Source organism: Salmo trutta, chromosome 28, assembly GCF_901001165.1.
Source record: "Salmo trutta chromosome 28, fSalTru1.1, whole genome shotgun sequence".
NCBI classification, from domain to species: Eukaryota; Metazoa; Chordata; class Actinopteri; order Salmoniformes; family Salmonidae; genus Salmo; species Salmo trutta.
Window position 1 is genome coordinate 7,500,781 of NC_042984.1, and position 13,519 is coordinate 7,514,299.

Below are 13,519 nucleotides of genomic sequence, written 5' to 3' on the forward strand. Positions count from 1 at the left end.
TAGACATTGTATGTTGTGTAATGTGTTCATTATGTTGGCCTTATATATAACTAGCATGCACACAAAATTGTCACTTATGTTCAACAACATGTTCAACTCCTTTCCTTGTAAAATAAATTGAAGCTGCTATTTCCCGCAGCAATAACACATCCACAAATGTTAAAAATTATTATAATCCACATTGGTTTCAGAGAAGCCTGCTGAATAATATAGACAAATCGTTCTGTTTTTGCAATCCTGATGTAATAATGTATTTCCCTTGCCTGTCTGACTGGAGCTGGGCTGTGTTCCATTACGGCACAGGGTGACTACACAATGTCATGTGCTTGGAAAGAGAGCCTGAACAGCAATCAGCAGAGAGGGAATTTGTCAGCAAATGTATTGTTTGGGTTATCTTGTCTTTTTCAATGCACATTTATTTGTCTCTTGTCCAATGGCCTCCTTGTGTCTTGGTGACCTGTGCAACTGGATTAGAAGACTGCAGACTAGTGAATAATGAATTAGCACTGCTACTATGTCACTGAATAACCCCAATGCATTATACACAGTTTGAATAATGTTAAACTGCTTTGTTTAAGGACATCAGATTGGTTTGTGATGGATTTGAATATTTCATCAGTCCTCTTCAGAATATTACATTTTTTTGTGATTGATTGGTTTTATTTGCTTAAGACATTGAACAAAGACAAACGTGTACATGTTTATGCCTAAAACTTTGTCCTTGTAAGAACTCAAAAAGCACCTTGTTGTCAGAATGTTGATAATATCGCATGGAATCTACTTGTTGTTTGTTCTCCGCAGGCTGCTAAGCTTCCTATGTCTATCATCATTGTTGGAGTTGGACACGCTGAGTTTGATGGTGAGATTGACCCCCCTCATTCCCACTCAGACAAAATGATATTTTATAATATTTTTATGTTTTTATTGTTGTTTTTTTATTAGCATATCGTTATGTCAAGTAAATATGTTTTCAGAGGGGAAAATGCATTCAAAGATACCTTTATAAGCTGCTGGTTGGTTTGAAAATCTTATTTCACTATTGGGCTTAGATAAAGTTAAAAACATTTTCACATAATGTCTTTAACTTAATCCTTGACCCATGATAAAGAAATAAATCATCATAAATTAGCATAAATAGTCAACAGAACACAAATAAGAAATTCCTTGGTCAAATATTCCCATGATGTTCGTTCGTTTATAAGTTCCCAGCCCACAAGCATTGGGTTAAATGTACTGTAGATAATGCAATACGTTATCAAGGACAGTTTCAATGTGAGGGATGTTAACTAATTGGCAGTTTGGTTGAAGTCCCTAGTTAATAAGCAGGATGTCAACCTGCAGGGCTCTAAACCCAGTTCACAGCTGTTGCATACAATTTGAATATTTGTAACATGGTCACAACTTTGATGCTCTCGAACTTGATGTGTTGTGTGCTGTTACAGGGGCTGGCTGGTATTTCTTTCTGAATATGCTTCTTTTACATTATTAATTACGGTGCTGGGAATGTTCACAATGTAAAAAGCAATTATTATCATTTATTTGAAGTCCATAATAGACATAATGGGTTTTGACTCCCACAATGCAGAGCAAGTTTAAACTGGTCTAATAACCCACCATTGTGGTGTACATATTAGGACAGCCTCCAACTACAAGTCCGAGTGACACGGAGACCCACTCCTGAGGCTATCCTAATATGGACGCCATACATTATGATGTTTAGTGACTCCTATACACTGAGTCTACAAAATATTAAGAACACCTTCCTAATATTGAGTTTCACCCCTTTTTTGTCCTCAGAACAGCCTCAATTAGTCGGGCATGAACTCTACAAGGTGTCGAAAGCGTTCCACAGGGATGCTGGCCCATGTTGACTCCAATTCTTCCCACAGTTGTGTCAAGTTGGCTGGATGTCCTTTGGGTGGTGGAGCATTGTTGATACACACGGGAAACTGTTGAGCATGAAAAACCCAGCAGCATTGCAGTTCTTGACACAAACAGGTGCGCCTGGCACCTACTACCATACCTCGTTCAAAGGCACTTAAATATTTTGTCTTTCCTGTTCACCCTCTGAATGGCACACATACACAATCCATGTCTCAATTGTCTCAAGGCTTAAAAATCCTTCTTTAACCTGTCTCCTCCCCTTCATCTACACTGATTGAAGTGGATTTAACAAGTGACATCAACAAGGGGTCATAGCTTTCACCTGGATTCTATGTCATGGAAAGAGAAGGTGTTCCTAATGTTTTGTACACTCAGTGTAGACAATGCAGAGCGTGTTTAAACTGGTTTAATATAAAGCCACCATAATGGGTAAAGATACACAGGCAGTAGAGATTTAAACTGGTTTAATATAAAGCCACCATAATGGGTAAAGATACACAGGCAGTAGTGTTATAAGACACTATGAAGGGTAGTGACTTGCACAGACAATAGAGGTTTAAACTGGTGTTATAAGACACTATGAAGGGTAGTGACTCACCCAGACACTAGAGGTTTAAACTGGTGTTATAAGGCACTATGAAGGGTAGTGACTCACCCAGACACTAGAGGTTTAAACTGGTGTTATAAGACACTATGAAGGGTAGTGACTCACCCAGACACTAGAGGTTTAAACTGGTGTTATAAGACACTATGAAGGGTAGTGACTCACCCAGACAGTAGAGGTTTAAACTGGTGTTATAAGACACTATGAAGGGTAGTGACTCACCCAGACAGTAGAGGTTTAAACTGGTGTTATAAGACACTATGAAGGGTAGTGACTCTCCCAGACAGTAGAGGTTTAAACTGGTGTTATAAGACACTATGAAGGGTAGTGACTCACCCAGACACTAGAGGTTTAACCTGGTGTTATAAGACACTATGAAGGATAGTGACTCACCCAGACAGTAGAGGTTTAAACTGGTGTTATAAGACACTATGAAGGGTAGTGACTCACCCAGACACTAGAGGTTTAAACTGGTGTTATAAGACACTATGAAGGGTAGTGACTTGCCCAGACAGTAGAGGTTTAAACTGGTGTTATAAGACACTATGAAGGGTAGTGACTTGCCCAGAGAGTAGAGGTTTAAACTGGTGTTATAAGACACTATGAAGGGTAGTGACTCACCCAGACACTAGAGGTTTAAACTGGTGTTATAAGACACTATGAAGGGTAGTGACTCACCCAGACAGTCGAGGTTTAAACTGGTGTTATAAGACACTATGAAGGGTAGTGACTCACCCAGACACTAGAGGTTTAACCTGGTGTTATAAGACACTATGAAGGGTAGTGACTCACCCAGACAGTAGAGGTTTAAACTGGTGTTATAAGACACTATGAAGGGTAGTGACTTGCCCAGACACTAGAGGTTTAAACTGGTGTTATAAGACACTATGAAGGGTAGTGACTCACCCAGACAGTAGAGGTTTAAACTGGTGTTATAAGACACTATGAAGGGTAGTGACTCTCCCAGACAGTAGAGGTTTAAACTGGTGTTATAAGACACTATGAAGGGTAGTGACTCACCCAGACACTAGAGGTTTAACCTGGTGTTATAAGACACTATGAAGGGTAGTGACTCACCCAGACACTAGAGGTTTAACCTGGTGTTATAAGACACTATGAAGGATAGTGACTCACCCAGACACTAGAGGTTTAAACTGGTGTTATAAGACACTATGAAGGTTAGTGACTCACCCAGACACTAGAGGTTTAAACTGGTGTTATAAGACACTATGAAGGGTAGTGACTCACCCAGACACTAGAGGTTTAAACTGGTGTTATAAGACACTATGAAGGGTAGTGACTCACCCAGACACTAGAGGTTTAAACTGGTGTTATAAGACACTATGAAGGGTAGTGACTCACCCAGACACTAGAGGTTTAACCTGGTGTTATAAGACACTATGAAGGATAGTGACTCACCCAGACAGTAGAGGTTTAAACTGGTGTTATAAGACACTATGAAGGGTAGTGACTCACCCAGACACTAGAGGTTTAAACTGGTGTTATAAGACACTATGAAGGGTAGTGACTTGCCCAGACAGTAGAGGTTTAAACTGGTGTTATAAGACACTATGAAGGGTAGTGACTTGCCCAGAGAGTAGAGGTTTAAACTGGTGTTATAAGACACTATGAAGGGTAGTGACTCACCCAGACACTAGAGGTTTAAACTGGTGTTATAAGACACTATGAAGGGTAGTGACTCACCCAGACAGTCGAGGTTTAAACTGGTGTTATAAGACACTATGAAGGGTAGTGACTCACCCAGACACTAGAGGTTTAACCTGGTGTTATAAGACACTATGAAGGGTAGTGACTCACCCAGACAGTAGAGGTTTAAACTGGTGTTATAAGACACTATGAAGGGTAGTGACTTGCCCAGACACTAGAGGTTTAAACTGGTGTTATAAGACACTATGAAGGGTAGTGACTCACCAAGACAGTAGAGGTTTAAACTGGTGTTATAAGACACTATGAAGGGTAGTGACTCTCCCAGACAGTAGAGGTTTAAACTGGTGTTATAAGACACTATGAAGGGTAGTGACTCACCCAGACACTAGAGGTTTAACCTGGTGTTATAAGACACTATGAAGGGTAGTGACTCACCCAGACACTAGAGGTTTAACCTGGTGTTATAAGACACTATGAAGGATAGTGACTCACCCAGACACTAGAGGTTTAAACTGGTGTTATAAGACACTATGAAGGTTAGTGACTCACCCAGACACTAGAGGTTTAAACTGGTGTTATAAGACACTATGAAGGGTAGTGACTCACCCAGACACTAGAGGTTTAAACTGGTGTTATAAGACACTATGAAGGGTAGTGACTCACCCAGACACTAGAGGTTTAAACTGGTGTTATAAGACACTATGAAGGGTAGTGACTCACCCAGACAGTAGAGGTTTAAACTGGTGTTATAAGACACTAGGAAGGGTAGTGACTCACCCAGACAGTAGAGGTTTAAACTGGTGTTATAAGACACTATGAAGGGTAGTGACTCACCCAGACACTAGAGGTTCAAACTGGTGTTATAAGACACTATGAAGGGTAGTGACTCACCCAGACACTAGAGGTTTAAACTGGTGTTATAAGACACTATGAAGGGTAGTGACTCACCCAGACAGTAGAGGTTTAAACTGGTGTTATAAGACACTATGAAGGGTAGTGACTCACCCAGACACTAGAGATTTAAACTGGTGTTATAAGACATTATGAAGGGTAGTGACTCACCCAGACAGTAGAGGTTTAAACTGGTGTTATAAGACATTATGAAGGGTAGTGACTCACCCAGACAGTAGAGGTTTAAACTGGTGTTATAAGACACTATGAAGGGTAGTGACTCACCCAGACACTAGAGGTTTAAACTGGTGTTATAAGACACTATGAAGGGTAGTGACTCACCCAGACACTAGAGGTTTAAACTGGTGTTATAAGACATTATGAAGGGTAGTGACTCACCCAGACACTAGAGGTTTAAACTGGTGTTATAAGACACTATGAAGGGTAGTGACTCACCCAGACACTAGAGGTTTAAACTGGTGTTATAAGACATTATGAAGGGTAGTGACTCACCCAGACAGTAGAGGTTTAAACTGGTGTTATAAGACATTATGAAGGGTAGTGACTCACCCAGACACTAGAGGTTTAAACTGGTGTCTTCTCTTTCCGGTAGCCATGGTGGAGTTGGACGGTGATGACATCAGAATCTCCTCGCGAGGGAAGCTAGCAGAAAGAGACATTGTACAGGTAATTAACTTCCTATTCTAACCCTGTTGAGAGATATTATACAGGTAATTAACTTCCTATTCTAACCCTGTAGAGAGATATTATACAGGTAATTAACTTCCTATTCTAACCCTGTAGAGAGATATTATACAGGTAATTAACTTCCTATTCTAACCCTGTAGAGAGATATTATACAGGTAATTAACTTCCTATTCTAACCCTGTAGAGAGATATTATACAGGTAATTAACTTCCTATTCTAACCCTGTAGAGAGATATTATACAGGTAATTAACTTCCTATTCTAACCCTGTAGAGAGATATTATACAGGTAATTAACTTCCTATTCTAACCCTGTAGAGAGATATTGTACAGGTAATTAACTTCCTATTCTAACCCTGTTGAGAGATATTATACAGGTAATTAACTTCCTATTCTAACCCTGTAGAGAGATATTGTACAGGTAATTAACTTCCTATTCTAACCCTGTTGAGAGATATTATACAGGTAATTAACTTCCTATTCTAACCCTGTAGAGAGATATTATACAGGTAATTAACTTCCTATTCTAACCCTGTAGAGAGATATTATACAGGTAATTAACTTCCTATTCTAACCCTGTAGAGAGATATTGTACAGGTAATTAACTTCCTATTCTAACCCTGTTGAGAGATATTATACAGGTAATTAACTTCCTATTCTAACCCTGTAGAGAGATATTATACAGGTAATTAACTTCCTATTCTAACCCTGTAGAGAGATATTATACAGGTAATTAACTTCCTATTCTAACCCTGTTGAGAGATATTATACAGGTAATTAACTTCCTATTCTAACCCTGTAGAGAGATATTGTACAGGTAATTAACTTCCTATTCTAACCCTGTTGAGAGATATTGTACAGGTAAACAATGTTTACTTTCTTTGCTCTTCCCCTCTGCCAGTCAGCAGAGTTTCCTTTTGTGAAAACCCCACTCCCCAAACCCAGCAATCTGACATCTTACGAGAAAATCAATCATGAGTGAAAAAAGAAACAAAAATATTGCATTTCTGAATTGAAATATCAATAACATTCTGATGTGAGCATATTGGTACCATTTGTCACCTATTTGCGATGCTCCATTTGGAGACACGTCCCAGCACTACAGAAATGATCCCTCGTGCAGGAGTTTGGACTAGTGGTAGCACTGCCGACGGCAGACCACACATACCCACTGGCAATTGGGTTACGAATCCTGCCTCGGTCCCTACTCTCTGTCTCTCTCTATATCTGTCTCTCTCTCTACCTTCCAACTGTCACTTCTAATGACCCCTACTCTCTCTATATCTGTCTCTCTCTACCTTCTAATGACCCCTACTCCCTCTATATCTGTCTCTCTCTACCTTCTAATGACCCCTACTCTCTCTATCTGTCTCTCTCTACCTTCTAACGACCCCTACTCTCTCTATATCTGTCTCTCTCTACCTTCTAATGACCCCTACTCTCTCTATATCTGTCTCTCTCTACCTTCTAATGACCCCTACTCTCTCTGTATCTGTCTCTCTCTACCTTCTAATGACCCTACTCTCTCTATATCTGTCTCTCTACCTTCTAATGACCCCTACTCTCTCTATATCTGTCTCTCTCTACCTTCTAATGACCCCTACTCTCTCTGTATCTGTCTCTCTCTACCTTCTAATGACCCCTACTCTCTCTGTATCTGTCTCTCTCTACCTTCTAATGACCCCTACTCTCTCTGTATCTGTCTCTCTCTACCTTCTAATGACCCCTACTCTCTCTATATCTGTCTCTCTCTACCTTCTAATGACCCTACTCTCTCTATATCTGTCTCTCTCTACCTTCTTAATGACCCCTACTCTCTCTAGTATCTGTCTCTCTCTACCTTCTAATGACCCCTACTCTCTCTATATCTGTCTCTCTCTACCTTCTAATGACCCTACTCTCTCTATATCTGTCTCTCTACCTCTAATGACCCCTACTCTCTATATCTGTCCTCTCTACCTTCTAATGACCCCTACTCTCTCTATATCTGTCTCTCTCTACCTTCTAATGACCCCTCTCTCTCTATATCTGTCCTCTCTCTACCTTCTAATAGACCCCTACTCTCTCTGTATCTGTCTCTCTCTACCTTCTACTGACCCCTACTCCTCTGTATCTGTCCTCTCTCTACCTTCTAATGGAACCCCTACACCTCTGTATCTGTCTCTCTCTACCTTCTAATGACCCTACTCCCTCTGTATCTGTCTCTCTCTACCTTCTAATGACCCCTACTCTCTCTATATCTGTCTCTCTCTACCTTCTAATGACCCCTACTCTCTCTATATCTGTCTCTCTCTACCTTCTAATGACCCCTACTCTCTCTATATCTGTCTCTCTCTACCTTCTAATGACCCCTACTCTCTCTATATCTGTCTCTCTCTACCTTCTAATGACCCCTACTCTCTCTATATCTGTCTCTCTCTACCTTCTAATGACCCCTACTCTCTCTATATCTGTCTCTCTCTACCTTCTAATGACCCCTACTCTCTCTATATCTGTCTCTCTCTACCTTCTAATGACCCCTACTCTCTCTGTATCTGTCTCTCTCTACCTTCTAATGACCCTACTCTCTCTCTATATCTGTCTCTCTACCTTCTAATGACCCCTACTCTCTCTATATCTGTCTCTCTCTACCTTCTATGACCCCTACTCTCTCTATATCTGTCTCTCTCTACCTTCTAATGACCCCTACTCTCTCTATATCTGTCTCTCTCTACCTTCTAATGACCCCTACTCTCTCTATATCTGTCTCTCTACCTTCTAATAACCCCTACTCTCTCTGTATCTGTCTCTCTCTCTACCTTCTAATGACCCCTACTCTCTCTGTATCTGTCTCTCTCTACCTTCTAATGACCCCTACTCCCTCTATATCTGTCTCTCTCTACCTTCTAATGACCCCTACTCTCTCTATCTGTCTCTCTCTACCTTCTAATGACCCCTACTCTCTCTATATCTGTCTCTCTCTACCTTCTAATGACCCCTACTCTCTCTATATCTGTCTCTCTCTACCTTCTAATGACCCCTACTCTCTCTATATCTGTCTCTCTCTACCTTCTAATGACCCTACTCTCTCTGTATCTGTCTCTCTCTACCTTCTGACCCCTACTCTCTCTATATCTGTCTCTCTCTACCTTCTAATGACCCCTACTCTCTCTATATCTGTCTCTCTCTCTACCTTCTAATGACCCCTACTCCCTCTGTATCTGTCTCTCTCTCTACCTTCTAATGACCTACTCTCTCTGTATCTGTCTCACTCTCTACCTTCTAATGACCCCTACTCTCTCTGTATCTGTCTCTCTCTCTACCTTCTAATGACCCCTACTCTCTCTATATCTGTCTCTCTCTACCTTCTAATGACCCCTACTCTCTCTATATCTGTCTCTCTCTACCTTCTAATGACCCCTACTCTCTCTGTATCTGTCTCACTCTCTACCTTCTAATGACCCCTACTCTCTCTATATCTGTCTCTCTCTCTACCTTCTAATGACCCTTACTCTCTCTATATCTGTCTCTCTCTCTACCTTCTAATGACCCCTACTCTCTCTATATCTGTCTCTCTCTACCTTCTAATGACCCCTACTCTCTCTATCTGTCTCTCTCTACCTTCTAATGACCCCTACTCTCTCTATATCTGTCTCTCTCTACCTTCTAATGACCCCTACTCTCTCTATATCTGTCTCTCTCTCTACCTTCTAATGACCCCTACTCTCTCTATATCTGTCTCTCTACCTTCTAATGACCCCTACTCTCTCTATATCTGTCTCTCTCTACCTTCTGACCCCTACTCTCTCTATATCTGTCTCTCTCTCTACCTTCTAATGACCCCTACTCTCTCTATATCTGTCTCTCTCTACCTTCTATTGACCCCTACTCCCTCTGTATCTGTCTCTCTCTACCTTCTAATGACCCCTACTCTCTCTATATCTGTCTCTCTCTACCTTCTAATGACCCCTACTCTCTCTATATCTGTCTCTCTCTACCTTCTAATGACCCCTACTCTCTCTATATCTGTCTCTCTCTCTACCTTCTAATGACCCCTACTCTCTCTATATCTGTCTCTCTCTACCTTCTAATGACCCCTACTCTCTCTATATCTGTCTCTCTCTACCTTCTAATGACCCCTACTCTCTCTGTATCTGTCTCTCTCTACCTTCTAATGACCCCTACTCTCTCTGTATCTGTCTCTCTCTACCTTCTAATGACCCCTACTCTCTCTATATCTGTCTCTCTCTACCTTCTAATGACCCCTACTCTCTCTATATCTGTCTCTCTACCTTCTAATAACCCCTACTCTCTCTGTATCTGTCTCTCTCTCTACCTTCTAATGACCCCTACTCTCTCTGTATCTGTCTCTCTCTACCTTCTAATGACCCCTACTCCCTCTATATCTGTCTCTCTCTACCTTCTAATGACCCCTACTCTCTCTATCTGTCTCTCTCTACCTTCTAATGACCCCTACTCTCTCTATATCTGTCTCTCTCTACCTTCTAATGACCCCTACTCTCTCTATATCTGTCTCTCTCTACCTTCTAATGACCCCTACTCTCTCTATATCTGTCTCTCTCTACCTTCTAATGACCCTACTCTCTCTGTATCTGTCTCTCTCTACCTTCTGACCCCTACTCTCTCTATATCTGTCTCTCTCTACCTTCTAATGACCCCTACTCTCTCTATATCTGTCTCTCTCTCTACCTTCTAATGACCCCTACTCCCTCTGTATCTGTCTCTCTCTCTACCTTCTAATGACCCTACTCTCTCTGTATCTGTCTCACTCTCTACCTTCTAATGACCCCTACTCTCTCTGTATCTGTCTCTCTCTCTACCTTCTAATGACCCCTACTCTCTCTATATCTGTCTCTCTCTACCTTCTAATGACCCCTACTCTCTCTATATCTGTCTCTCTCTACCTTCTAATGACCCCTACTCTCTCTGTATCTGTCTCACTCTCTACCTTCTAATGACCCCTACTCTCTCTATATCTGTCTCTCTCTCTACCTTCTAATGACCCCTACTCTCTCTATATCTGTCTCTCTCTCTACCTTCTAATGACCCCTACTCTCTCTATATCTGTCTCTCTCTACCTTCTAATGACCCCTACTCTCTCTATCTGTCTCTCTCTACCTTCTAATGACCCCTACTCTCTCTATATCTGTCTCTCTCTACCTTCTAATGACCCCTACTCTCTCTATATCTGTCTCTCTCTCTACCTTCTAATGACCCCTACTCTCTCTATATCTGTCTCTCTACCTTCTAATGACCCCTACTCTCTCTATATCTGTCTCTCTCTACCTTCTGACCCCTACTCTCTCTATATCTGTCTCTCTCTCTACCTTCTAATGACCCCTACTCTCTCTATATCTGTCTCTCTCTACCTTCTATTGACCCCTACTCCCTCTGTATCTGTCTCTCTCTACCTTCTAATGACCCCTACTCTCTCTATATCTGTCTCTCTCTACCTTCTAATAACCCCTACTCTCTCTATATCTGTCTCTCTCTCTACCTTCTAATGACCCCTACTCTCTCTATATCTGTCTCTCTCTACCTTCTAATGACCCCTACTCTCTCTATATCTGTCTCTCTCTCTACCTTCTAATGACCCTACTCTCTCTATATCTGTCTCTCTCTACCTTCTAATGACCCCTACTCTCTCTATATCTGTCTCTCTCTACCTTCTACTGACCCCTACTCCCTCTGTATCTGTCTCTCTACCTTCTAATGACCCCTACTCCCTCTGTATCTGTCTCTCTCTACCTTCTACTGACCCCTACTCTCTCCGTACCCATGCAGTTTGTTCCGTTCAGAGACTACATGGACCGGACAGGAAACCACGTGTTGAGTATGGCCCGGCTCGCCAAAGACGTCCTGGCTGAGATCCCTGAACAGCTCATCCTCTACATGAAGAATAGAGGTATCAAACCCTGTCCCCTGCCTCCACCCAAAAAGGAACCAGGCCCTGAGGACCAGGACCACACCCACCCTTATCTGAGCCCCACACCCACCCCCATCTGAGGCTCCAGCCCTGGGGAAGTAGTTTGGGGTAGGGTGGGTGGTAGCCTGGATGGTCCACCCCCTCATGGAGAAATGCAAAAAGCACATTTCTCTTCTTCTTTACATATTCATCTGGTTGTCATGCTGAACAAATAGCACTCTATTTTGTTTGGAACGAGACTTCAGAAAGACTGCTTTGAGCAAAAACGCTGAAGATCAGGGAGTTTTACTTTTGAGTTTCAACGCCTGATGGAAGGGTGGAAAGGGGGATAAGGAGGAGAGGAGAGGAAAAGAGAGGAGGAGAAGAGAGATGTAAAGGAATGTTAGGTGTTAGCTGTCAAAGTGGTGACGTAATGGGTGGTATGCCCTTAGATAGAGAGGGAGGTTTTTGAGGGAATTAATTATTAGAATGTGCCAGTTTGTATCATGTTTGTGCATATGATACCTTTTAGAGTGGTTGTTTATGTGGGACTAAGAAATTATCTGTATAATGATTTATTTATTGTAAAAACTACAGTATTTATTCATGTTGGGGATCCTCATATTTTCCCATACCAATTGTTGGGGTGATCAATGCTATAAATAATTGTTTATTTCTATTTCAAGTAGTACTGTAATATAAAGCATGTGATAATTAGATACAGTCCAGCTGTTTAGAAATAGTTGGGAATAATGAAGATGACATTTGACATGTTTGACTGTAACAGTTATTCAGAGGACCAGCTGTTTGTGTGACAGTTTGCCTTCATGTACCATATACAACACTTACTTACCCTACACATATTCAATGTGTATCAACAAAATGCACTATAACAGTCCAAATAAAAAGCACAAATATCATATACAATGCATTGATACTGAAATATATATCACAATTATATACAAGCAACCAACAGCTACCACAACAAATATAATGGAAAGGGCTGTTATAATTAATTTCTTCCAGTTCTAGAATATCATTGTTGATGAGAATCTATTTACTTGACATTCTGCATTCTTAATATTATAATACATCTAGTTATGCATGAGCATAGCCACATCTTCAAAGGCCTAGAATTTACATAGCATTTACATAGTATTTACATAGCATTTACATAGCATTTACATAGTAGTAGTATGTGGAGGTAATGCCATGTCGTTTATATGATCCTTCTCATTACATTTGCTGTGGTCGATGTTGTTGTTTCTGTTTTGATTGTTCCTCAACCCTTGCATACCGTGCCATGGATATTAAGACAGCGGGTGTATAACAGTGAGAATGTACTAAAACGTTGGTATAATGTTCGTTTTTTTTCTTCTTCAGTTTGATTTCTCAGGTTTGATGTCAAGTCAACCACATTCCTTGTTTTGTTGGACTAGATTGTTTTTCTTTAACCGGATGGAAAACGTAACGATGAAAAATACTTTGAGAACGGCGTAATAGAATAATTGGAAGTACCGTAGTATATTGTATATTAATTGTGTTTATAACAAGTCATTAAAAAGGGAGTCAATATAAAAAGCAACTGCACAAAGAGCAGTTGATACCGTGAACAATCTGTTTTACTCACTTCAACTGGACTACTGATAGACTTCAGACTTACTGCCAGGGATGTATTGCCGTCTTTAATTGAAGTTGTTGATGTATATGTGACCGACTGGGGTTCGAACCCGGGTTTCCTAAGAACCGCAAGACTGTATTAGCCCGTTAAGCTAAATCCTAGCCATTAGCTGAAGGGGCCAACACAAGTCTTCTGGTTTCGGACAAGGTTACTCATAACACGAGCCTGGTTCTGAACTGC

The 13,519-nt window shown here is 41.1% G+C and overlaps 1 protein-coding gene across 1 annotated transcript in view; it reads left to right on the plus strand.

Annotated features, from left to right (window-relative positions):
* The window catches only part of LOC115166459 (copine-5), a 176,996-nt gene extending 163,757 nt beyond the window's left edge, over positions 1-13,239 (plus strand). Inside the window, exons 19-21 of the mRNA XM_029720358.1 lie at positions 802-859; positions 5,661-5,734; positions 11,538-13,239. Coding sequence (XP_029576218.1) covers positions 802-859; positions 5,661-5,734; positions 11,538-11,759 — 354 coding nt within the window. The 3' untranslated portion in view covers positions 11,760-13,239. The remainder of the gene's footprint in view (positions 1-801; positions 860-5,660; positions 5,735-11,537) is intronic.
* The last annotated feature ends 280 nt before the right edge of the window (positions 13,240-13,519 follow it).